Below are 24,749 nucleotides of genomic sequence, written 5' to 3'. Positions count from 1 at the left end.
TTCACAACACAGCTAACCTGTGCCTAAAATGCCAATCATTTTTAAGGTTAGCATTTATTAGATAGCTTCCTAAATATATGTTAGCCAGCTTACAGTTTAAGAAATACTAATATTTATACTCCAAGAAGAGAAGAAAAGGAAGAAAAAAACAAAATATATATCACATAGAATCATAGAATCATAGAATCATAGAATCATAGAATATCCCGAGTTGGAAGGGACCCATAAGGATCATCAAGTCCAACTCCTGGCACCGCACAGGTCTGCCCAGAAGTTTAGACCATGTGACTAAGTGCACAGTCCAATCTCTTCTTAAATTCAGACAGGCTTGGTGCAGTGACTACTTCACTGGGGAGCCTGTTCCAGTGTGCGACCACCCTCTCGGTGAAGAACCTCTTCCTGATGTCCAGCCTAAACTTCCCCTGCCTCAGCTTCACACCGTTCCCACGGGTCCTGTCACTGGTGATTACGAAGAATAGGTCATCTGCCTCTCCACTCCCTCTCGCGAGGAAGTTGTAGACTGTGATGAGGTCCCCCCTCAGCCTCCTCTTCTCCAGGCTGAACAGGCCCAGTGACCTCAGCCGCTCCTCATACATCTTACCCTCTAGGCCCTTCACCATCTTCGTTGCCCTCCTCTGGACACTCTCCAACAGTTTAATGTCCTTTTTGTACTGTGGTGCCCAGAACTGCACGCAGTACTCGAGGTGAGGCCACACCAGTGCAGAGTAGAGCGGGACAATCACTTCCCTCGACTGACTAGCAATGCTGTGCTTGATGCACCCCAGGATAGGGTTGGTCCTCCTGGCTACCAGGGCACACTGCTGGCTCATATTCAACCTGCTGTCAACCACAACCCCCAGATCCCTCTCTGCAGGGCTGCTCTCCAGCGTCTCATCGCCCAGTCATGTACCAATATGTACCATATTATTGGTACAGACACTGCACAAAGGTACAACATTAAGTAAATGACAGAAAGGCTTTGAAACTTTTCTGATCTGCATAATATTACACGCCCTAAATTATTCTTTTATTGTTATTCCAGCCAGCAAATTAATGTAGTCAGACATGTAGCCAATTTATTGATTTACTGCTAGTATAAATTATCTCTCAAAATCAGAGAAAAAACTGCACATGTAATTTGTGTTTCCATTTGGATTAAAAACCCACAGATATAAATCTTTGTGATATCAATGGACTTATAGCAAAGATATGCTAAAGATATGCAAAGATATGCAAAGATATGCTAAAGATTTGCTGCAAACCAGCAATTTAATTTAAACTTTTAAACTAATTATTCTTTAATGTATCATGTGTTACTCACGTAGCTCACTGAAGCAGGTTGTACTGTGAAGCATGTGATGGAAGAGCTTGCACAATGGCTGTTCTGCTGGAGGTGAATTCTGGCAGGTGCACTCCACATGCAGCATTGTGCCCCAGTTGCTAATGTAGGCTGCTTTGCACTCAGCATTTGCAGAACAGGGCATGTCATCCTTAATTAAAGTTTCAAGACAAGCTTCATCATCATAACATTTTTTGGTCACATGTCTCCAACATTTTGACTGAAAAGTTTTATATTTTTTCCTGGCAGAAGAAAAGGAAGTATACAAAATAAAAAAATAATAAAAAAATGATTTCATAAAAAGACAGTTAAAAATGATCATAAAAAGACAGTGTATTCTCAAGGTATCATTTCAGTCTTAAAAATCACAATATTTGGTGATAGATGGCATAATTTGGCTCTGATTTGCACCTAATCAGTTTCAGTGAAACTGCAAATTTGTAATTTGAGAAAACAGTTGACTTTAGTCAAAAAGTTTTTGAGAAAAAACAACTGTACCCCAAATCAGCACCTGTATACACTTTCCCAAGGTCCAGCAAAAATTATTGTGAATACCAACAGTCTCAGATTGTCAGAGAAGAAATGTGGGCAGAGGAATAAGTCCAGTCATCATCATGAAAAAAAAAGAGGCACCTTTCTAGTGGGTAAGCTTGTTGGATAGCATGGTAGGAAGAGTGGATATTCAACTTAATTAAAATAAAACAATCCACATCCAGTGCTAAAAAACAACTAACCAAACAAACAAAAACCCCAGACAGAATACTAATAAAATGTGTCCAATGATGTGGAAGAATTTCATTGCATATATTAAACCTTAAAAATTAATTGACAATGGAAATAAGTTAGGTGAAGAATTAATTTGTTTCCCAGCTCAATAATCTTAAATGATTTCAGTTTATTTGTTATTAGGTAGAATAAAATTAGCCTTTAATGTATTAGTTATGACAATATAAAAGATCTATTAAAGGCTAACTAAAAAATCTTTAGATATTTATTGGAAACCAGTTTATCACTTGCATTAAATATTAGTGGTCAAGAGTAGTAAACTGTTGTTGTGTATTGTACAGTAATATATTAAGATAATTTTTCTTAATCATAAAAAATTTGGCTGCTAACCTATTGTTCATATTGTACAGTTCTTACAAGCAAGTCACATGGAAAAATGTAGACTGTTACAATGCCAGCTAGGACCTTATTGTAAATATTTTCATTATACAAAGAAAGGCTTCAAAGCAGATGCCACCTCTGTAGTAATGGAATTATTTTTGTTCACCTCCTGACTTATAGATATGTCTAGCCATAATTCACAGACTAATTTTGCTGATTATGTTCACTTATTGTCAATGCCAGGAAACATTAATGCTCTGAAAATAATGGGTAATTCAGCAAGTTTCCATTATGATATTACATGTGTACACATGCACATGCACAGACTTACATTTGTAGCCCAATTCTTCGTGACATAAAAGGGGCAATTCCCACTGACGTCAATCTGAATAGCCTGCACAGAACTGAAAGCATCTCTTGGTCTCCTGCTTTGTTTACTGAAAGTTAATTTGAGCACAGCTTTGAGGTAAAAATCAGGTCTAATCCACAAGGGAACCAGGGACTACACTGAAAATCAAAGTGAGCCAATTGACCATCCCCAAATGGTGGCAACTAAGAAGTGTGAGCATAGGCTAATCTTTTCGTATATTTTCTAAAACAAAATAAAATCTGAAACTGTTACTCTTCATTACTTTGGTGGTCTGTGAATGTTTCAGGGAAGCTTTTTTCACATTTCAGCGTGTCTGAGAAGAACAGAATAAGATGAAAGTTTTGTGAAGGGGCAAGTTGCACAGTGTTTCAATACAAAGGGTCAGATGATAAGGTGGAAGAGGTAATTACTTTAACCAAACTTCTCCTAGCCTGCTGCATAATTTGTGCAAACGGCTAGAGGGCAAATGTGCAGACTGGCAGGTGTTATCTGAAGAAAGTGTTAATGAAAATACCTCACAGCATAGTTTGTTCAGTTGAAGTGGTGTTCAAAGTCATGAAACTGGCAGAAGAAAAGGCTGCACTAGGTCCCAGACCTATCTGAAAATGAATGTTTTAGTTTACTTGTGGAATTAATGCATTTGACACACCAGACATCTATGATAGATGTCCAGGTGGAACTTTGCAGTCACTTTTCAGACCAGATTTCAAAGAATTGCTGTCTGCATCATAACCTAACTTTCTGCACGGTAAAATTGGGTAAAATGACCTAATAAAACCTAATAACGTGTTATATGAACCTAGTAAAATGTTCTCTACCCAGATTTGTTTCATCTACATATTATAAACATTCGGTGTGGTTTTTGTATGTGGTTGTTTGCCCAGAGAGGTTGTGGGTGTCCCATCCCAGGAGGTGTTCAAGTCCAGATTAGATGAGGCCCTGAGCAGACTGATCTAGTGGGTGGCATCCCTGCCCATGGCAGTGGGGTTGGAACTAGATGATCTTTGAGGTCCCTTCCAACCTAAGCCATTCTTTGATTATATCTCTTTCATGCAATGTTTTAAAGGCCCCTTCTGGTTGAGTTTGTGTGAAGAGGTTCTCTAGATACCTGTGTGTTTGAATGGAAAAATAGTTATGGTGCAAGAGTAAGCCGTAGGGAGGAAAAGGACTTGCTGGAAAGGTGGAGTATGAAGGTTTTCTAAGTACTGATAAACTCTAGAGAGCTGTTCAACTTGCAAGAATCAGCAGTGCATGCTGGCAAAGAGTCTCTGCTGTACTACCCGAAGACTGACCGATAAGTCACCAGGACACCAGTGCAACATTACTTTTATGAGCCTACAGCTGAAGTTGGCCATGAGCATACAGTTGGAGTTGCACTAAGCACTATGAGGGAAGGTGTGAGTGTGTGAAAAAACTCTGTGAGGGAACAAATGAATGTGTGGTGTAAATGTCTTCTGCTGTTAATAACATTTGGAGTCTATCAAAAATAACAGCATAAAGAACAGATGTTCTAAGAAGTACTGGCTGTGACCTCTCTCCTCTTAATTTTATCCCCCATCAAAGAAAAGGGACTTTGCAACAAACCCTTATTTTAGAACATTCCTTGTGCACCTGAATAGTTTGTAGTAGTGCTATAAGGTGATTATCAGATCTTGTGCAAAAAATAAAAAATAAAAAAAAATGACCACACCAAAAATTGTGTTCTAAAACTGACATCTAACTAACATGTCATGATCAAAGATTAAAGATGGTAAACTCTCTGCTGTTTCTATCCATGAAGTATGGCTTTTTGAAATGTTAAACACAAAAGATGATATAGAATAGATACAGTGCAGAAAATCATTTTGCTATAGACGAGAAATATGGCACATGTAAAAAAATATTCGATCAAAAAATTATTCTCAGTCCTATGGCTAGGCAAAACTTAGGAAAAGTAATATTTTTTCCACTTACCTGCAGAATTCATTTTCCTCACACATGTGAATTACATTTAGGCATGATGGGTGGGGAACTGCAGTAACTGCACAGGGCTTGCCATGAAGAAGTTCTTTGGCTCTGTGGCAGGATTCATCAGGCTGAATACAATCACAAAATATCATCATTTGGGCAACTTCCAAAGGCATGTTGTGATAGAAGAACCTGATGGCTGCTTGACATTCTTCCATGTTGCACTTCTTACTTACTGAGCAGACCTTAAGGTACAGGGACAACTGTTTGTTACATACTTCATCTTCAACACAGTCCTTGTTCACATCCAAACAGGTTCTGTTTGCTGTGTGTGCTAAAAAGAATAATGATTTTTAAAATGAAATCACAAGAAAACCTTTCTCAAGTGACAACTGGTGATCAAGTGAATTGATGATCCTGCCTGTGATATTCCCATTAAAAACAGGTTTGACTCCCAAGAGCTCTGAGACAGCTCTTCCAGCACTGCCTCTTTTAAGTCCATTGTTTAGTCTTCATATTCCTCCCTTCTACTGCTTGGCCCCCATATGTAACCCCCCTGCAAGTTCCTGCCCATGCCAGATGGTGAGGAAGAAGAAAGTGAGAAATGGAGAAATGGAAATTTCTTCATAGAATGTAAGGTTTCTGGGAGCTAGTGGTTAGTGGATACTTGAACTACTTGAAACTGCTGACATCTCCCACCGGGCTACACAACAACCAGTGGAGAAGAGAACATAAATTACATTTCTCTGTCTTTAAAGCTAGTTCAGTTTTTTTCCAGCCTGTGCTATAAACCTTCCAAAAAGATCTAGATATTTCTGACCTTATAATGTGGTAAGTTACCTTTTGGCGTAAGTTTTCCCTCTATATCAGGAATGGGATTTTTACCTATCATTTTTGGATTTTTCTCTATACAGTAGTTTAACTAAGAATACGTAGGGCTCTATCGATTCCCTTCTGTTCAGTAATTTGAATGAAAACTATCCATTTTAATCTGGAGATACAGTGTACATTATGTGAAAACAGAACTAAAACCAGTTACTAGGATTTATAAATAAATTCAGAATTACCTTGTTTGGAGAGAGCAGATAAACTCCACTGTAATTTTGTTTCCATACTAATATTTTCTAGAACAAAAAATATATGGATATAAGCGTATGCAACAATGATAAATCATGTCTCAGCTTAGTTCTCAACTTTAAATTATTGGCTCTGTTGCTGGCATAGTGCTGGTAGTAAAAATAAACAAGATAAAACAAATCAGCTTGATCTAATAGGAACTGTCAGCTTGTTAAACTCTAAAAGCACTGTTAAATATATTCACAGATTTTGGCGTGAAAACACAGTTTCTTAATTGCTGTTGATATCATTCTCTACATAATTATACATCCTGTGAATAGAAGAAGAGTTTTAGAGCTGCTCAGCACAGAGTAAAATCAGGGTTATTGTAAATAAATAAAGGCCAGAGGCCTTAACATGTTCATCAGTACATACAGTTTTTAAAACTCAAAAGGTTTGTCGTGTTAAAGTAAATGCAGGCAGAGAATTCTTATTATTAGAAAACTGTTCTTTTTTATTATTATTATTGTTGTTAGTTATAGTGCAGTACTGAAAGGGACTGATTAGGATCAGGTTTTGAAAGATTAACACATTGAAGGAAAATAGAATTTGCACTTAGGCTATTGTTTTGCTATCAGATTATTCATTTGCGTCTAAATAAACCTCTTAAAACTATCTTGTTTCTAACGTTAAACTGCAAACAATTAAGAGATTTTTTTTTTTTTCACAGGTGTGCTCATAATAATGCACGTATGAAGGGACTCATATTCTTGGAATAGCACTAACCTGTGTCAGTGTCCTGACTTTTATCATCATCATCTTGAGCATCACTTTCACTAGCTGCTGAAACTTGGTTCCCTTGAGAGTATTGTAAACAAGGGTTGTTAAATATTCCCTTCCATATTTTAAGGCATCTTATTTGAAGTGGCTCTGAGCACTTGCACTCTCCCAGCACTGTTTTCTTCAGTTCTTTCCATGCTGACAAACATTCCTGGCCACCTGTTGGGAGCCTGCATTCTGCTGCCTCTGCCTGGCATGCTCGCTGGAAGCTCTTGTACACTAAAAAACAGTATGGGTCTTCTTGACAGTGTTGTTTTGCAATGCTGCAGTCATTCTCTATTTCATCTGTGTGTCTTTGGTTTTGGTGGTTTCTGTCTTGCCTAAAACTCAGATCAGCATCTGATTTTGAGGAAGTTTCCAAATACTCTGTGCAAATAGGTAAAAAAAAAAAAAAAAAAAAAAAAAGAGAGAGAGACAGGTATCATAAGGAAGTTGGAATGTCATCGCTGGTCAGCTCAAAAACAAACTACAATGAAAGGAGTTAAATGTCCTAGTCATGACATAACTAAATTCAGCTGTATGTATATATACACAATTTTAGCCACCACGATTGGACATATGATGGATTATCATTTCAATTCACTGCATAATCTCTGAGGAGAGAATGGCAGTTCCAGAGTATGGTTCATTCATTGCCTAAACTAGTTATTCAAGACAGGAAGAATTACTCCTGAAAGTATCTACCAACACCATGAGCTGTCCTTTGTAGGTAAAACCCATACTAGTGCAACTCCATTCAGGCTTTTTGCTATACCAGTAAGAAATGTAATCTCATTTAATGGAAAGGAGAGGAGAGGAGAGGAGAGGAGAGGAGAGGAGAGGAGAGGAGAGGAGAGGAGAGGAGAGGAGAGGAGAGGAGAGGAGAGGAGAGGAGAGGAGAGGAGAGGAGAGGAGAGGAGAGGAGGGGAGAGGAGAGGAGAGGAGAGGAGAGGAGAGGAGAGGCAGAGGCAGAGGAGAGCCACCCCTCCCCCCAAACAAACCAACCAAACAACCAAACAACCAAAACAAACCTTTCCTTTGCTAAAAGCAAATGCAACTGTTACAATGATGTTAACATCATGTTTTAGATACCTACTCTTCTTGTTTGGGGCAAGTCATTTCAGATGAGGATGTTGTTGTTTCCTCTGCAATAAAGCCACATATTCTGCTACTCTACGATGTACACTGACTGATGCCAGCAGGGAGTGATGGATCAGAGTGGAGAATCAACCTCAGGGCTTACTTTCCACACTCTTTTTCACTGGCTGATTTTACCTCTCTCACGTCAGATTCGCTAATCATTACTCCAGGAGACATTGGATAAGAAACTGCAAGCCTTTCATGCACCAAGTAATTCTCAATTATAGAAACAGACTTTCTGAAGGGAAAAGAGTTCTCAGAATAATAAAAAATAAATTAAAAAGATCTGGGCCCTTTCTTTACAATGGAATTTTACAGGGGATGCATTTTATTTCTTAAGTATGGCTTTATGAAGGCAATAACAGTGTTCTCTATACCAGCTAACCTTTCTTAGATGTAATGAAGATGCTCCTGTAACACAATATGACACAACTGCACAGTCGGGCACCCCATTTTTGCACACTCACATTCACAAGGGCTGATCATGGCTGTCTTGACAAGTAACATAGATCCAATGGTGCTCATGCCTCCTTGGGCAACAAAGAGCCCTCAGCACAAATAATATTTTCACTCTTGCTTTCCATCGCATGGAGGAAGAGCTTGGAAAACCATTTGAGTTCCTCACGTGCCTTGTACTAGCTTTGTTTATTGTAAAGCATTGTTTTCATATGCATGTCAGAATGTTAATATCATAGAAAAAGAAAAACAAAACTAATTTGAGTGGGGAATTATAATGTTTCAGAAATGTGCAAAGAAATTTGAATCCCGTTAACATGAGTGTTACAAAGTTATATTTTAATTTTTCTTCTTCATAATTAAAACTTAATGTTTAATTAGTTACCTTTGTCAATCCTGCATTGTTTCCCAAGGAAAGCTGTGATGCTACAGGAATCATCTGTAGTGCAGACACAGTTCTTAAATTCTGGGTATTCATCAGCCAGGACCTGGATGATTCTATTACAGCCACTAGTGTCTTCTGCCTTGCATCTATTACCTAGAACTCACAGTTAAAATTATAATGTTGTTAATGTTTATGAACGCTTAAGGGATATGGTTACATAAAACAATTCAATTGAAGCACAAAAATAATGTTTTGCCAAGAGAAGATGGTTCGAGCCTAGTTTTGTTTGAAAACCAATCATAATTTACAAATTTTAAATAATATTCTGAGTGATGTAATAAAGTTGTGGGTACAATATTCCCTTCTTGTATTCAATCTGACCTATTACCAGAATATCTGTTCATGTTCATGTTTCCAAAGCACATAAAATGTTAAAATGATTACTTCTGACAGGTATTAAACAGAATTAGTGTACTTTTGGCTTATAGGAGAGTTCATTTAAGGGACCATATTCACTGGAGTCCACAGAGAGGTAAGCCAGCAGACACCATTGTGCTGGATCGCAACGATGGAAATACCTGCAAGGAAGGGGAACAGAGGAGCAGAATAGTTGGGACCTGAGACCACTTCCACAGAGCCTGTGAGACAAAATATATCAATCACCCCTCTATTTATGGACTAAATGGTTTTCATTATTGCTTAAGAGAGTTACACATTGCTTAAGAAAGTTGCATAAGAAGCAGTTTATTACCATTTAAGTTTTATAATGTGAAAGTCACGGTCTACTTTGTCAAAGTAGGTATGCAGTTCCCCAAACCAACACATTTCCCTCTCATGAATATTAATCATCTCACAACATGGAAGATAAGGAATACGTGGCTCACAAGATTCAGGCAAGTCATGGGGCAGCACAAGGATTTGTTTTAATCTATTAAATGCATATGCTACTGTCTCTGCCCTGTCAACAGTGATGCCTGGCTTCCTGCCTTACTGCTTCCCAGGTGAGCAGTGTGGAGCACCAGTGATTGAGTGCTCCAGGAAAACTGCAACACTCGCAGCCATGTGTCACCACTGCCACTGACAAGCTTTAATGGGATTACAGCTTTAATGTCATTTATATATTGGTGACAGGAATAGCAGTGGAAGGCAGTCAAGATGAAGGCCTGCAAGAGGAAAGAGTGCACTTTGCCTGTGCCTGAAGGAATGAGGATTAACTACGCCATAGTGCACATCCCCATCCCACTACCCCCAAATCCTTTTTCAAACAGTGCCTCTTTTGCTCTTTTTCCAGTTGGTGTTGCTGACTAAGGAGAGTTTGGGATTGAAAATATGCACTGCTCCAGGGGCATGTCACAGTCCAGCAGGGAGTCACAACTCCCAGTCTCTGCTCCCACTTCACCTCTTGCTTCAGCAAGGGAGGAAGTCATGGTACCTGGGCTTGCTTGTATATGTCCATCCCATCTCATCTTTTCTTCTGAATTTTTAGGAGTATGACCCTCACCTTTAGCCCTCACATTTCCTTCTCTTCCTAGTAGCCAAGAAGCTCAGGAAGTCTAATAGGAGCTATTGAAAGTCGTGGACATAGGACACTCCCTGACAGTAAAGATAGGATGGAAAATATGTGGTGACATGGAGACTATGGATGCCCAGGAACGTAGGTGGGGGAATATTCTACTATGTATTTTATCCAATGACTAAAGGATAATAAGAGAATTTCAGGATACAATTTCAGGAGGAAAAGTTTCAGGGGTAGGAAAAGCAGTGACGATCAGGAGGGGCTTGTGTAAAAGTTAGCTAATTTACAAAATTTATGACTGTCTTCTTCATGGGCTTAGGGACACTTCAAGGTTAGAGGTGGGCAGAGATGAGAAAATAAGAAACATAAATCCCAGTATATTTTATTCAGGTACCCCAGCCTTACTTAGCTTATCCACCTTTATGGCACCAACCACACTACCAGCATAGTGTCCTATGAACATATGGATCAATTACAGCAGCTGACAACCAGGGAGTGGGATGTAGGTAGTGGGACTACGAACTTACAAAGGGCATAGACGGAATCAGGAAGCTCATCAGATATATAGGGTTCCCTTGCCTGGCCTCTTGAAAGCTGTGTAGAAATAACCTATTATCAGTATTGGTCTGTTTGTACACTGTGTTGATTCAGCTGTGATGAACAGTAGAAAATATTTTATTGCTGGTTTTCAATTATTTTGCTTTATCATTCATTAGTTCTAGGTAATATATTTTAGCTTATACATATGCTACCAAGGTATTTACAAAAAATGTTCTCTGACCTAATGCTTAGCAGCCATTCTTCATAATTTGGTTTATTTATATGTACACAATTCATGTACATGTGACCACAGAGAGAAGCATGACAGAGTAGAAGCTGACACATCCACAGTGATAATGTCTCTTCTTGCACAGTCAGCTCTGAAGTCATCTCAGTAGGAACTGCATCTGAAGAGTGCAAAGCGAAATACTGTTTTTTCCCCTCTAGCACTGGTGAGACTGTATCTGGAGTGCTGTGTGGAGTACTGGACTCCTGAGTACCAGAGGGACATGGGCATACTGGAGTGGGCCCTGCAAAGTGCCACAAATATGATGAAGAGAATGGAACATATGCCTTATGCACAGAGGCTGAGAGAGCTGGGATTATTCATCCTGAAGGAGAGAATATGATACACATATTCATGTGTACAAATACCTGATGGGAGGGGGATGAAGAAGGAAGGACCAGACTCCTTAGTGGTGCCCTGTGACAGAACAAGAGGTACAAACAGAAGTACATAAAAGCTGCCCAGAAAGATGGTGGAGCAACATCTTTGGAGATATTCAAAATCCAGCTGGAAACAGTCCTGGAAGATCTCCTGTAGTTGACCCTGCTTGAGCAGGGGGTTGGACTAGATCTCCAGTGGTCCCTTCCAACCTCTGTAATTCTGTTACTCTAAGAAAAGTAAACCTACTTCCAAATCTAATTCAAAATGCGGTTCCTTACTTGATTTTTTTCTTTTGAACCCAGATGTTTCCAGTTCTGAAATATTAACTACTGGTTAAATCAGTGCTCAAAAGTCTATATTTTTTTTCAGTGAAATAAAAAAAAAACACAAAACAAACAGCACAACAAAACCAAAACCTTAAAAATCTTCATTCTGCTATGCTGAAATATTTTTGACATTTTCAAAGCAAAAATTTTTGATTCCATAAAAATTAAATATTTTAATCTTTTTCAACCTGACATGTCAACAGACTTGTAGACATTTTTTTTTTTTTTTTTTTTTTTTACTGTATCATGGCATAGAAAAGGAAATGGAGGAAGGGTAGGTCTCAGAAGACCATAAATTGAGATTCTGAAAAAGCTGCTGTAGTAGAGGAGCAGTGATGGACAGTTTGACTGAGAAAGGAGTCACTTAGGCAATTGTCTAGAGAGTGTCCCCTGTCCTGCTCTGAAGAGCAAAAGATGTAGACCATGATAATGCACACATTTAACTTGGAGGTTACTGTCTGAGAGTCTGTACTATTGAACTTGTACCACAGAGCAGGAGCATTATTATCATTTGTAGTTAGATTTTGATAAAGAAACTAGCAAAACGAACATTTATCCAGTCACCTATTGCCTCCAAATACCACGTTTATGCTCAACTCTAAAGGGGCCTTTTCCACACACATAGCTCACCCCATGAAATTTTTTATTTTGCATATGTAGAGTACATTTGACTGATAATATAATGTTGTTCCTAGTAATAATGCTGCTGATAGGTTTTCTATTGTTGTTCCAGTGAATGTACGTAGAGGTACCATCAGCTCTCTGACTGTGGGTCCACATCCTCTGGGGTCATGGTACATAATAACCACATTTGGAATAATTTGCCCTAGACATAACAGACTGTTTGAGTGTCCTGCAGTTCTGGAGAGTCTTTGCTAAATGCTATTGTCATAACAAAATATACAGATGCAAAACCAAACAAGGAATCACGGGAAAGTTTATTTTCAGAAGATTTCCATGACCCAGTTATATGTCATTAATATTAGTGAATAAGAAATGGAGCAATGTGCTTTAGTGAGAGAAATTGCATATTATGGGACAATGCAACAAATCTAAAGGGGAGTCCACAGAACTAATCATACTGGCTCACTTCACCTGGTGGCAGGGTATGATGAAGGCTGCAGTAGAAATCCTGACCTTTATGTTAAGTAGTCTTGGTACTAATGCCTTTGTGCATGATGTGAGAGAGAAAAATTCGGCTTCTAATTGGGGGAGAGGTTTGGGGCTAGACAGTTCATCTTTAGCTCACTGTGTTGAGCCTGAAAGTACTGCATATTCCAATATTCTTCTTCAAATACCAATTTTTGAAACTGCTCCACTTCATATAAAATATTTAAAAACTCAATAGAGCATGAGATGAAACTCAGTTCCTTTGGGAACTGTTGTAACCATTAGGATATCATGTATTTTTCATTTACTCTGTCTGTTCTTAAAAGTATTAAGCCATTCTATGCAAAGCAGATACATAGCTGGAACAGGACACACTAAGAAGGAACCTCAGATAATTTGCTGCTCTAATTATTTTAAATATTGCCTTGTGACCCAGGACACCTGGGTTCAAATCTCTGCAACAAATCAGACAGCCAGAGTCATTCAGGCGGCTCCTGCTGCAGGTGAATATTCCAGCAATGGGCTGTTGAGCGTGAAGCCAGGCAGTGCCTTCTGCTGCCTGGCTTCACACACAGACCAAACGTGAGACTGAGTTCTTAACTCCTGACAGGGGGACATTCACTTCATGAATTCTGCTGAAACTCAGAACAGAGTATGGTGTCAGGACATGGCTGGTTTTGTTCAAGTAATGTCAATAGAAGGAGAAGGAGGGTTTCCATGGAGGTTTAAATACCTCAGTAATTCCCAGTGACTGAGAACATGCCTTACAGAATTAAGTTGACAGAAATGGCAGTTACATACCTAAATCTCTTTGGTTGCAATTATGAATAGGGCCAAGGTACTGACTAGGCTAATGGCAAGTGACTGTGTATAGATTGCTGCACTTTAGCATGGTAAAGTCCAGTCTGTGAAGATAGCATGGGCCTGGAATTGCTACCAAGAGGCAGTTTTGTGCAGCCAACCTTGGGGTAAGAAAAATTAGCTGTATGTGCACATGCTGTCACATGGCAGTTGAACTTAGGGCCAGAAAATAGTCCCTGACCCATTTTATTTACTTATACTGATGTAGCCTGGGCAGATCAAAGCCCTTGACATTTATAAGTCAACAGAGGAGTCATCCTAGTGACATTACCATGCTGTACTGCCACTCTTTTTCTCCCTTCCATATTCACATTATCTAACAAGTGAATACTTAACATTTAATTGCAAGGTCTTTGGAACTTTAAATTTAGATTTAAAGAAGGGAAGAGGTTGTGACTGATACCCAATGACTTTTATGTGGTTTGTTCAAGAAGACACTAGGCCTTTGGAGAAATGAACATTTTCAACTGAAGTACAACAGAGATTAAGATGAGTTTCAGGTCAAATATAATACCTGGTCTTCCCCCACTTAGAACATAATTATACTTTACTTGGAAGTAAAGCATTGGAAGTATAACAAACAGAGACAGAGACTATTTTTCTGCTTCCTTTTCTTTTTAAGGGTCTGTTTAACAATTCAAGGAGGATTAGTCACATCCCTAACCTGCAGTTTATTATATCATCACTCCCTGGAAGTGACTCTGACATGTACTGACATGTAGGTACCATTCACTGAAAAAATGCAGTATGCCTCCCTACAATACAACTTTCTTTGAGGAATGCTTTATTTGATCTGTTTCTTATCATAATATGGTATTAAAAGAAAGTATTCTAAGTAAATACTACTTTTTTCTTTTTTGGCTATTGTATTAAATCAACTCCGAATTACAGAAAGCAAGGTTGGAACTTTTTTCCAGTTAAATTCTGGAAAAAGATTAACGTAAGCCCACAAGAACATAATTTCTGCTGAATTCAGGCTTGCTGAATTGGTTCAGACTCTGACCTTGCTTATAGTCCAGAAATTTCATTTACCACCTTATTTAAGGGACAGTGTCACTGTTACTGAGAATAGAAATGGCCACAGTCAAGGATTTCAGACATTTTTTCTGCTGCTGTCCTTTGCTCTTTGGAATCTCACTGACTTCATTCAGATACCACTGCAATATTATGGCACAATATGAATGTGCAACCATTCAGCAGTTCAAAATAACATGGTATACACCAAAAAGAATTACCTGAAATGTTGCAGACATCTTCAACAGTACTCCAGACACTCTCACATCCATTTGCAACATTTATACATTGCTTACTGAAGTGCAGACAGTCAGTAGTCTGGGCAGTAGCTGTATTTATGAAGTACATTAATAACACTGTAAAAATAGAATATAATGACTATTTAACACAACAGGTACCTTTTAAATTTACATTTAGACCATAACAATATAATTTACTGTAGTTTATCTATAGATTAAAACTATATAGCAACTCACTTTTTGATAGAATAAAACTTTTCCTGTTTTACACCTGAAAACATAAACTTTTAAGTTTTTAAAGTTTCAGTGTGGCAAATTTTATACTGTTTTTACTTCAGAGTTGTGACATCAGCCATAGCTACATATACCGTCATTTCATAGATGTATAGAAATGACTGTAGTTCTGAGATCCCCAATAAATTACAGAGGGAAGACTGAGTATACAATTCAGAGGAAACATAATTTTATTTGGATTGCAATTTCATGAAGCTAGAGGCTACACAGGAAAGAATAGAAGATGTGAAAGAAAGAATAGAAGATGTGAAAGAAATTTGAAAGAGATGTTGAGACTTGAGATGTGAAAGAAATTTGAAAGCTAAACAACTGTTAGATAATATACATAATTAATTATAATATACATAATTAATAGATAATATACAACTATACAACTGTTAGATAATAAATAGAATTTTATTTCATAATGCAGTACTGTTCACCCTCTTTATTTTTACTTTGCATTTTTTGAAAGCGATCTTCACATTTATGTCTCTATCTGCTTCCCTGCATGCACTGAACCTAAGGGCATGTTAATTGCATAAAAAAAGTTCTAAACCTGAAGATTGATGCAGAGTTTTCAAGATAAAGAACTTTTAATCAGCACCACCTCTGGCTTATGTGTAGAAAATTAGATTGCTTTGCTAAGGAAAGACAAATCAGTTGGGGTTTAGCTTTTTCATCAACATTCCCACGGTAACACAACATCTAATTTTAACCATGTAACCATGTATCTTAATTTGCTGTAAAATCAATCTTCAGACACAGATTTAAGGCTTTATCAAACTAGCTGCTGAACACCTGCTGGGAACATTTTCTTTGGATATTGAATGACACTACATCTCCCTGACCAATGCTCATTTTTTATGATGTTCAGGCAACTTCATTCAAAATTGGAAGGGTTTCTGTCTGTATTCAATTCCTTAAATATGATCTGCTTGAGGCATGAAATATTGTCTTAGTACTTGTCCAGACCCTATCCAGAGGAACGATACATTTGAGAAACAAGAAAAGAAATACCAAATATGTCTCCTGATGATCTCAAAGATGCTACTACTAATGATCTCAAAGAGCTGCTACTATTTAGAGTAGATACCATCCCTTCTGGAAATGATGCTTAACTCGATATAATAGTGCCGTAGGAACTCTTTCTGGAGACACATTGATAAGGATGCAGTAACATTTAATACTTTATAGCTGATAGGTGCAATAGCATTTAGTGTGCCTCTGAGACACATAAGAGGCCACGTGCTTATCATAAGAGGGTAAAGTTGGTGTTAATCCTTTCCCATTTGTGCGTCTCTCTCCTATTTCTCAGATCTACGCAGGGTGAATTGTGAGAGCAATCATCTTGAGCCTGTGACACTCTTGTAGTCTGCTTCTGCCAGTCAGTCTGGAAGACTGATTGATAGACATGACTCCTGCCAGTTAACAGTGAGGAATGTACAACTGGCCCATCCAAAGGAATAGTTTTGGCTCATTATCATAAAATGTTATTCCTGGGACTGCCTGTAAAAGTTCTAACTGCAAAGTTACTTACTATTTACTCAAATTACAGAGAAAAAAAAATGCTTATACCTTACAGGTGAAAATGACCTGTATACATAAGGCAGTATACTATTACACACCCAGGAACTTTTAAAGAAAGGATACTTTGCTGGATGGCCATTTCAATATGCTTTAGGTACTAACACAGTGGAAGATGTATACCTCTGACTGGGATCCATAGCACAAAGACTCTGTTAAGAGTCCCTCCTGTTAAGAAAGCTTTTCATTACCTTTGGCTGAAAATGAATAGTCAAACTAGGGACTAATTAAAAAGCTAATTAGCAGCTCCTTTTTTAGGATTATTTCAGACTGCGTGTATTTTAAACCTGACTCGAAACTGTGCCACAAAAAGGAAGAGATGCTTTTGCAAAATGAAGAGGTAAGTGGCATAATCTGTGATTGAAGCTAATTCAGTTGTAAGAAAGGGCTTCTCCAGATCTAATGATGTATTATGGATAGGTCTTTTGTTTCCTCAGCAGTACACTGGGCATACTCTGGCAAGCCTACACAAAGCAGTCTGGCCTATATGATTTTAGAATTCAATGCAATCTAGTTTATACACTTGCTTAAATTGGCAACCATTATTTTAGTCATTCACTTTAGTTATTTACTCAAGTGTTTGGAGTACTCAGAGGCTGGTTTGCACTTAGGAAAGTTCAAGGCATCTAAAAGTTACTTTGTAGCTAAAACTTTTAGAGGGATCTAGTTTGATGTGAGGACACATACATTTAGATTCCAGGCGTCTATTTTTGTACAGGTGTCAATTCATTTTTTGGAAGAATTCGGTGTCTAAATGATGAGGGGGTAAAAAGGACATTGTAACACCTTCATTTTGCAGATTGGGAACTGAGACACAGAGGAATTACAGCGTCTCACCTAAGACTAAAGGATTATCTGGCAGATAATAAAGAATAATAGGAAACTGATTTCTCAAGCTGTGGTTTCCTGTGCAACAACTAGAGCAGCAAGTTAGGTAGCTCCAAAGGAGAAAAGCAAACAATAGTTGATATCAGGGGTTACAATTGTGATAAAGGACAGCTTTATTCTAATAAAACCTGGAGCAGAACTACCTACAGAGTATTTTTAACAGTGGAGTGGAAGTTTAGAATAGTGGGATGGTAAAGAGAGAAGCAGCGTGTATATAAAATGTAGAGAGGGGAAAAAGAGGATAGGAGAAATAAAGAATGGGTTATTTCATGCTCACTTCTACTAACTATTTCTGTACCAGCGTCGTTGTCTTCCACCCCCCCAACATTTTTTTTTTTCCTTGATTCAAACCGAAGGGGAAATGTCAATAACCCTCCTTGCAGCACTGCCAGCACTGAACGCTTTCCACTTAGCAAACAAGTGACTGTTTATTCAGACAAGGCATCCCATATGCATGTCTCCTATCCTGCTCAACCTTTTTATCGGGTCTGGCTCTGCTGGCTGTGCTACCCATGTTCAGACACACCACCCGGGCCGAGCCGGGATGGAGAAGGGTCAGAGGGACAGGTGGGGAGGAAGCGAGGGGTCCCGGTGAGGATGAACAGCACTTACCGAGGCGGAGGAGCGCGGCCATGGCTGCTGCTCGACGCCGGGGCTCGGAGCCGCCCGTTCAGCACCCGCTGCGCGGACAGCGCCCACCTGCCCCGAGCGGGCACCCTCCCGGTGCCAAAGCCGGGCTTCTTCCCACCTCCTTCGACAGAAGCAGGTGGAGTGTTTCCCCGCCCGCCCCTCCCTCGGTCCCTCCACCCACAGAGCTTCCTTTGATGCTGTTGTTATACCCTGTGCTTACGTTTCTCTCTCTCTCTCTCTCTCTCTTTTTTTTTTTTTTTTTTTTTCAACTGCACTGCATCTAGAAGAGAAGTGGTTCTTGGGTTCATTTTTCATGCAATTTGGCACTCCCTCCTTATTCAGCTCCCACTTGATTTCAGGAAGAACTAACAGAGTGAGGCTTTGGCTGATGCTTATAATCTCTCCGGAAAATGCGCTTTCAAGCACTCAGTCTTGTTTAACTGTTGCTGTGTCTGATCGCTTTTCTGTAACGTTTTAGAAGTGAGTTTGATTGTTTTCATCTCAGATGTAGGACAGGCTCATGGTCTGTTAAGTAGAAAGAGTAGCTGTGGAGCATATTGGACAGCAGACCAGAGGAACAGTCTTACACTTTTCCATAGTACTTAGTGTATAGACTTGAGGAACAGTCAGAGGAACAGTCTTGCACGTTCCATAGTACTTACTGTATAGACTTGTTAATAACACGTTATTAACAAGTCTATACAGACTAGGCATCTAAATTCAGGAGTTTCATTAAGATACATCAAAAAGTAAGCAAACAAACAAAAAACCCACCACCATCAACAAAAAACAAACAAAAACAATTTTCCATACTAGAGTCAGAAACTGGCCAACCCTAAATCGTACAATCAGTGACATGTCAGCTGAAGTTGTTTCTCTGTAGATAAATGCAGGAAATGAGAAAAAAAAAAAAAAGTGGTTTCCCTTTTCCAATTTAAATGTGTTTCTGCGAGGAATAAGCTAAGAGAAACAGAGGTATACATATATGCATAATTTACTTCAACTACTGCACAACTCTCAGACAACCTGACAACTCAGAAATGAAACATATGAGTAAAGCCATGTACTTAAAAACCCAGATCCAGCTGAAGCAAGAGTAGATAGCATGAACACTAGACATGCTGTAAGAGTTCAGATGGAAAGCCCATCCGAACTCTTGTTCACCTAGCTACCTGTCCACCTACTAGACAAAGTACTATGAAAAAGCATAAGACTACAGCCAATATAAGGTGGCTGAATACTCAGACAACAATCATTTTCCAGTGAAGAACTTTTTGAGCTGGAGGACCATTCCACGCCCTTTGCTCCTGTAAACAAGTCCTGTATTCCTATGAGCTCATGCAAAAATTTAGCATACACACTGACAAGTGGTTTCACCTCCTAGCTTGACTGGATGCTCTTTGATTCTTGCACTGGAAGGAGGAGTAAGCAGTAGATCTTTATTGATCTCACCATTCCACTCATGAGACTTCTTTTTGCAAGTTGCTTATACCATACAGAACATTTTTAATTGCATTTGGTCCTTGAAAGATTTAAACAAAAAGGAACCATAAAACATCCAGCATAAAAAGCAGAGATATATGGTAGGTGAAATTCTATCTCTATTGGCAGAGCCAGAGCTTGAGAGGAGTTTGGATTTTACTTTTTCTCTGTTTAGCTGAGGAAAATACAATCTTGCATGTATTATTATTATTATTATTTTTTTATAACTGATTTTAACTTAGTAAATTTATTATTTTTAAAGTGTATTCAATAAAATAAAATACTTTTTCTTCAACATATCCAACAGCAAGAAAAAAAAAAAAGAGGACTTATTTTCAAGTGAACAGAATAGACTGACAGCTATTTTAGTTTGGATGGCTAAACTTGCCTTGGCTGATTTTAACTTGCAGCAGTAGGTTGTGATGCATCTTACAGTGAGAGCTGAGTTAAGGTAAAGTTTAATGTGTGCTCCTTCCCATGATGCCAGTTTAATGACATCCATCAGTTTTGCTCATATCCTAGAATGACATTGTGCCCTCTATGCAGTCCAGAAGAAAAGGGGGAAAAAATTACTTTTTTGGAGGAGGAGAGTGAAAGAAATTATTTTGCAGTCATTGCGACTGCAGGGCATCAGCTTAGCACTACAGTGACAACAAAAAGCAGCAGGAGGTCAGGATATCAGTTCTCCAAGACTGTGAAATATGTTGAGAAACAATGTACCAGAAAGATGGTGGCACAAACACCAATTATCTACACAGGAACAAATATGTTGTGATTCAAACTCCATGTCTAATGATGCCATGACCAAATAGGAACAATGGCATTAGAACTTAATTTCTATTCTCCTAAATTGCTAGTGAAAATATTAGAAAACCTAAGCAGCTAGAGGTAACAAAACCCAATTTAAGCTCAGCATTCAGATCTTTTTCAATATTTAAAGGCTGGATAAGAAATGCTCTTTCCTCAAGTGATCTTTCTGATGGATAAGAAGAAGGAGTAGAGCAGTTTTGCAATCCTATTCTTATTGAAGACAGGAACAGCTGTACATCAAAATAGCCATGTTGGCAAAGTTTTGTAGATATGACAGTCAGCCAACCACTCTTCTAACTCACCCCAAACTTAATTTTAAGTATTACTTCATATGTCAAGAGAAGCCCAGAAGCTTAAGATACTTTAATTTCTGTCACACACACAAGACATTAAATTCTGTTTTGCTGTTAAAATCTTTCCGTCTTCTTGCAGCTGTTTCTATCTTTATTTATATCTGCTCTCCTCTCCTGTATGTTCCAGTTTCACTATTGAGTTTATCTTTACAGAGAACTTTCAGAAGAAAATGTCTGTTTTTCTCAAATTTTGTAAAATAAGAGGAATGAATAAAATAAATAAATAAATAAGAATATTTGCATTAAAACATTTCTTTTAGAAAACCCAAATTTTTTTATTTTTATTTTTCATAAAAATAACCAAATCTTTACCTGGATAATCATATTTGATGCTCAGGCAAGAATTAGTTAACACTTTGTACCCATCCTTATAATTAAAACACTTAGATAAGTGCTAATTGTATTGCTTGTGTCTGGAAGATATGCTATTTGCTCTGGCCAGGAAATAAATAAATAAATAAATAGATGTGAAATAGATGTGTAAGTGGCTATGTCTCATCTTTTACTTATATTCTCTCTCAAAAAAAAAAAAAGGTATTGCTATGTTTAAGTTGTGGCTAAAAGAAATCCCTAGTAATGTTTTAATATTTTTAATTGGAAGATCTGAGTGAAAATAAGAAAAGAGAACTAAGGAAACAATAGAGAAAAAATTATCTGACTAAAGGGAAAATTAAGGTCAGAAACTCCATTTCCAGCATGTCAAAAGAGAGCTGCAGGAGTCCAAAACTGACAGTGAACTTTATCCCTAGTAAACTAAGTCACCAGGGATGCATTATCTTCATTCATAAAGGAAAAAGAAAAATAATAAAAAAAATACAATGTGTGGTAGGAAGCCCCAGGCCAGGGAGCTTCTTCCATAAATAGAAAATGGATGTGTGAATACTTGATCTACCAGACCAATGAGATATCTCCTCTAAACTTCCAGAGAGAAATACTTTATTTTAATTTTTCAAAACTTGACATTTTCTTGGCACATAAATCTGTTGTTTGTATCATTAGTATTAAATGGCAGTTGAGAGAAAACAACTGTGAAAACAAGCAAGATAACCAATGTTTTCTATTTTAAGTATCTTCAGAGATCTTCTGGAGTAACACTTGCAGACATTATGGACTAAAATGAACTACCAAAGTTAAAATGTCCAGTTCTTCAGGGGTGCTGACAGTTGTTATTCCTAATGGCCTGAGTAGGAATTTTGAGCTTATAGCACCTTTGAGCACCACGTAAGTTTTATTTAAGTAGTTGCTTTCTAGGCACTCATCTGAAGAAAAAAAAAAAAGACTGGCTGTTTAGTGTACTTTTATGAAAAGGGGTGTGACTTTCTGCACTTTGTGTTCACATCTTAGAAGCATGTCTGTGCTTAGAAAAGCACCCTGGAATCTCCCAAAATCAATCTAAAGTGAAAATTCCTTAATGAACATAGAATTTACTACAAGCGTTGTACTAGAAGTGCAAAGTAATTCCAGAATACCACCAGTGCATAAGTAAGCATTCCTTGTAAATAAGTAATTCATTAATAGAAAGAGGATATAAATAAATGATGTTTGAGACTTCTTTCAAATACTTAGAGTTCTTTATATGATACATTTTGGAACATTCCACAGAATCTAAAATATATAAAAATAAATATCTACAGTATTTACAAAGTATGATACAATCCAATCTTTAAAAAGACTTCTAAAGACATATTCTTTTAGCTCATACTGAGGTAAGTAGGTTTCCATAAGACTGAGAAGAAATAGAAGAGGCAGTCGTTTTGTAGGAATCCCTTTGTCCAGTTGTCCTAGTCCGTAACACAGCTAAAAAACTGTGGCATTCTCAGGTGGTCGTACATGTATTGAGCCAAAGTCATCCTTGCTGTAACTCCATCGAGGTAAATTTAGTTATGCTGGGGACAAATTTATCCCACTCTGCATTCTCTGTTTTGCCAGTGCATTCTGCAGAAATTCTCACTGCTTCGTCTAAATTTGAAGTCATGTTCATCCCTGGTATGTGGAGATGCAGTTCCACTGACTTCAATGGGCTGAGTGTAGCTGTGATACCTGTAAGATAAAGATTTTAAGATGAACTTACTGCTTGTAGCTGGTAGCTGACTGGCTCACCCTGTGATTGGCCCTTTCTCTGAACAGTATAGAGAGATGGTGATCTGTTAACAAAATGGCCTGCCAAAAAAATGATTGAATTGCACTGCAAATTTTAAGCAAATACTTCTTGACTGAAGCTTAAGGGCATTTCTGATGCATAAACTTTAATTTTTTAAACTTTTAAACATTTTAAATGTGTTCTACTACTTATTTAACATGTGCTATTTGGTAAATTGCCCCGTCTTCCTTATCCAGGTGCTGTTGTGATCAGTGGAGCACTACAGGTTCAGTTGTCAATACAGGACAGGAAGGAAAAGGAGAATGATTAATGTATAGATCACTGCAATCCTATTGTTGGTTAGTCTTTGCTAGATCTAGAAGAGCTTTACTGCACATACAGATAGTGACTTTGCAAGACTAATACTTGTATAGCTGAAACACAGCCCAAGAGTGAATAAGATGTATACCTCATCTTAACACTCTGCCAGAAGTTCCATGCCTAGAACTCTTTTCCTTGCCAGCCTTGTCTCCTTTATTTGAAATTTATTCTTAAGTATGCAAATTTATTTCTCAGTCTGGGGAAGGCATCTTTTAATCAAAGCAATCACAAAGTCTTAGGATTGTTGGGGCATTTCATAAGGACTTCAGTAAGAACAGGTTTACAGGAAAGCTCCACTGATTACAGGAGTGTCTTCACTGATCAGGAGCAGATGACAATCTGTACCTGATTCCAAAACAAAACTTTTTTTTCGTAATCTGTTTTTCAAGGGACTGGGTCTCTCCACTACCCCAGCACTTTCAATGTGAGTATATGATCACCAGAAAAAGAGAAATACCATGCTTGCCATTCAGACTGCACATGAGATTCAGTTCAAGATTAAGAAACCTGATTTTAGGTATCAACACATAAGACAACTTAGGTGTCTAAATTTGTACTCAGTGGAAATCTGGCCAACATGGTTACAACGTGGAGAGTGGACAGTGGTTAATGGCCAGGTACCTACTCTGGAGTGTGTCAAAAGGCTTTTTAGGCATTGTTGACTGTGTTTATAGGGGCTCAGTACAGCTAGCAAAGCATTAGTATCCTTTTTAAACACTCGGGCATAGGACTGTGACCACCTGCCCATTAGAGATGGCAAGTGTAACAGAGGATCTGTGTGCTTCTGGACCAGCAAATGTAGGGCAAAAAGAGTACCATAAAACTGTAGGGTAAAAAGAGCACCATAAGGAGTCTCAGATACCTGTGTTTATGTAACCTAATCAAGACTATATCTCTTTTGGGTGCTTATACACATACAGCACCTATTTGTACCTACATTTAGGTATCTTCATCCTGAATTTAAATCCCACCCTAAAGTCCTAGAGGAAAAAACTCCTCTTAACACAGAAGAAATTTGTATCTGGGTTTGTTTTCCAACATGTTAGTATCTATTGCTTTAGACATCATGGAGTGTCCAATCCAGACTTCAGCTTTTGCTCTAGAAAGGCACCTACAAGAATCCTATGTTTGGGCAAGTAATCTTAATGGTTTGAAATGGAAGTGTCTAAGTGAGTCACCCTGTGAATATTCTACAATAAGTGGAGAGAACATATGTCTTCAGAGGTAATTTATTTCTTCCTTTTTAGATATTACTTTCAGGAATAGACTAGCTGTCCTTGGACATACCAATTTCTCTGTTATCAATATATAGCTATATAGTCCTAGCCTGAGCTAATTTCTAGACAACTAACATTCACACCCTTAGGAGAAGA

The 24,749-nt window shown here is 38.1% G+C and overlaps 2 protein-coding genes across 2 annotated transcripts in view; both read right to left on the bottom strand.

The window, feature by feature from the left end:
- Positions 1 to 1,313: 1,313 nt before the first annotated feature.
- GFRAL (GDNF family receptor alpha like) lies at positions 1,314 to 18,274 on the bottom strand. The gene is made up of 7 exons (XM_035542913.1): positions 18,253 to 18,274; positions 14,875 to 15,009; positions 8,620 to 8,772; positions 6,606 to 6,677; positions 5,831 to 5,887; positions 4,770 to 5,097; positions 1,314 to 1,581 (listed from the first exon to the last, which is right to left on the bottom strand). Exons 1-7 carry the CDS (start codon positions 18,272 to 18,274, stop codon positions 1,314 to 1,316), a joined length of 1,035 nt encoding a protein of 344 aa, XP_035398806.1.
- A 4,487-nt stretch (positions 18,275 to 22,761) lies between these two features.
- HCRTR2 (hypocretin receptor 2) overlaps positions 22,762 to 24,749 on the bottom strand; it is a 36,306-nt gene continuing 34,318 nt past the window's right edge. Inside the window, exon 8 of the mRNA XM_035543059.1 lies at positions 22,762 to 22,955. Coding sequence (XP_035398952.1) covers positions 22,762 to 22,955 — 194 coding nt within the window. The remainder of the gene's footprint in view (positions 22,956 to 24,749) is intronic.

Source organism: Cygnus atratus, chromosome 3 (assembly GCF_013377495.2).
Source record: "Cygnus atratus isolate AKBS03 ecotype Queensland, Australia chromosome 3, CAtr_DNAZoo_HiC_assembly, whole genome shotgun sequence".
NCBI classification, from domain to species: Eukaryota; Metazoa; Chordata; class Aves; order Anseriformes; family Anatidae; genus Cygnus; species Cygnus atratus.
Note: the sequence above shows the minus strand (reverse complement) of the source record. Positions and strands in the feature narration are given on the sequence as shown.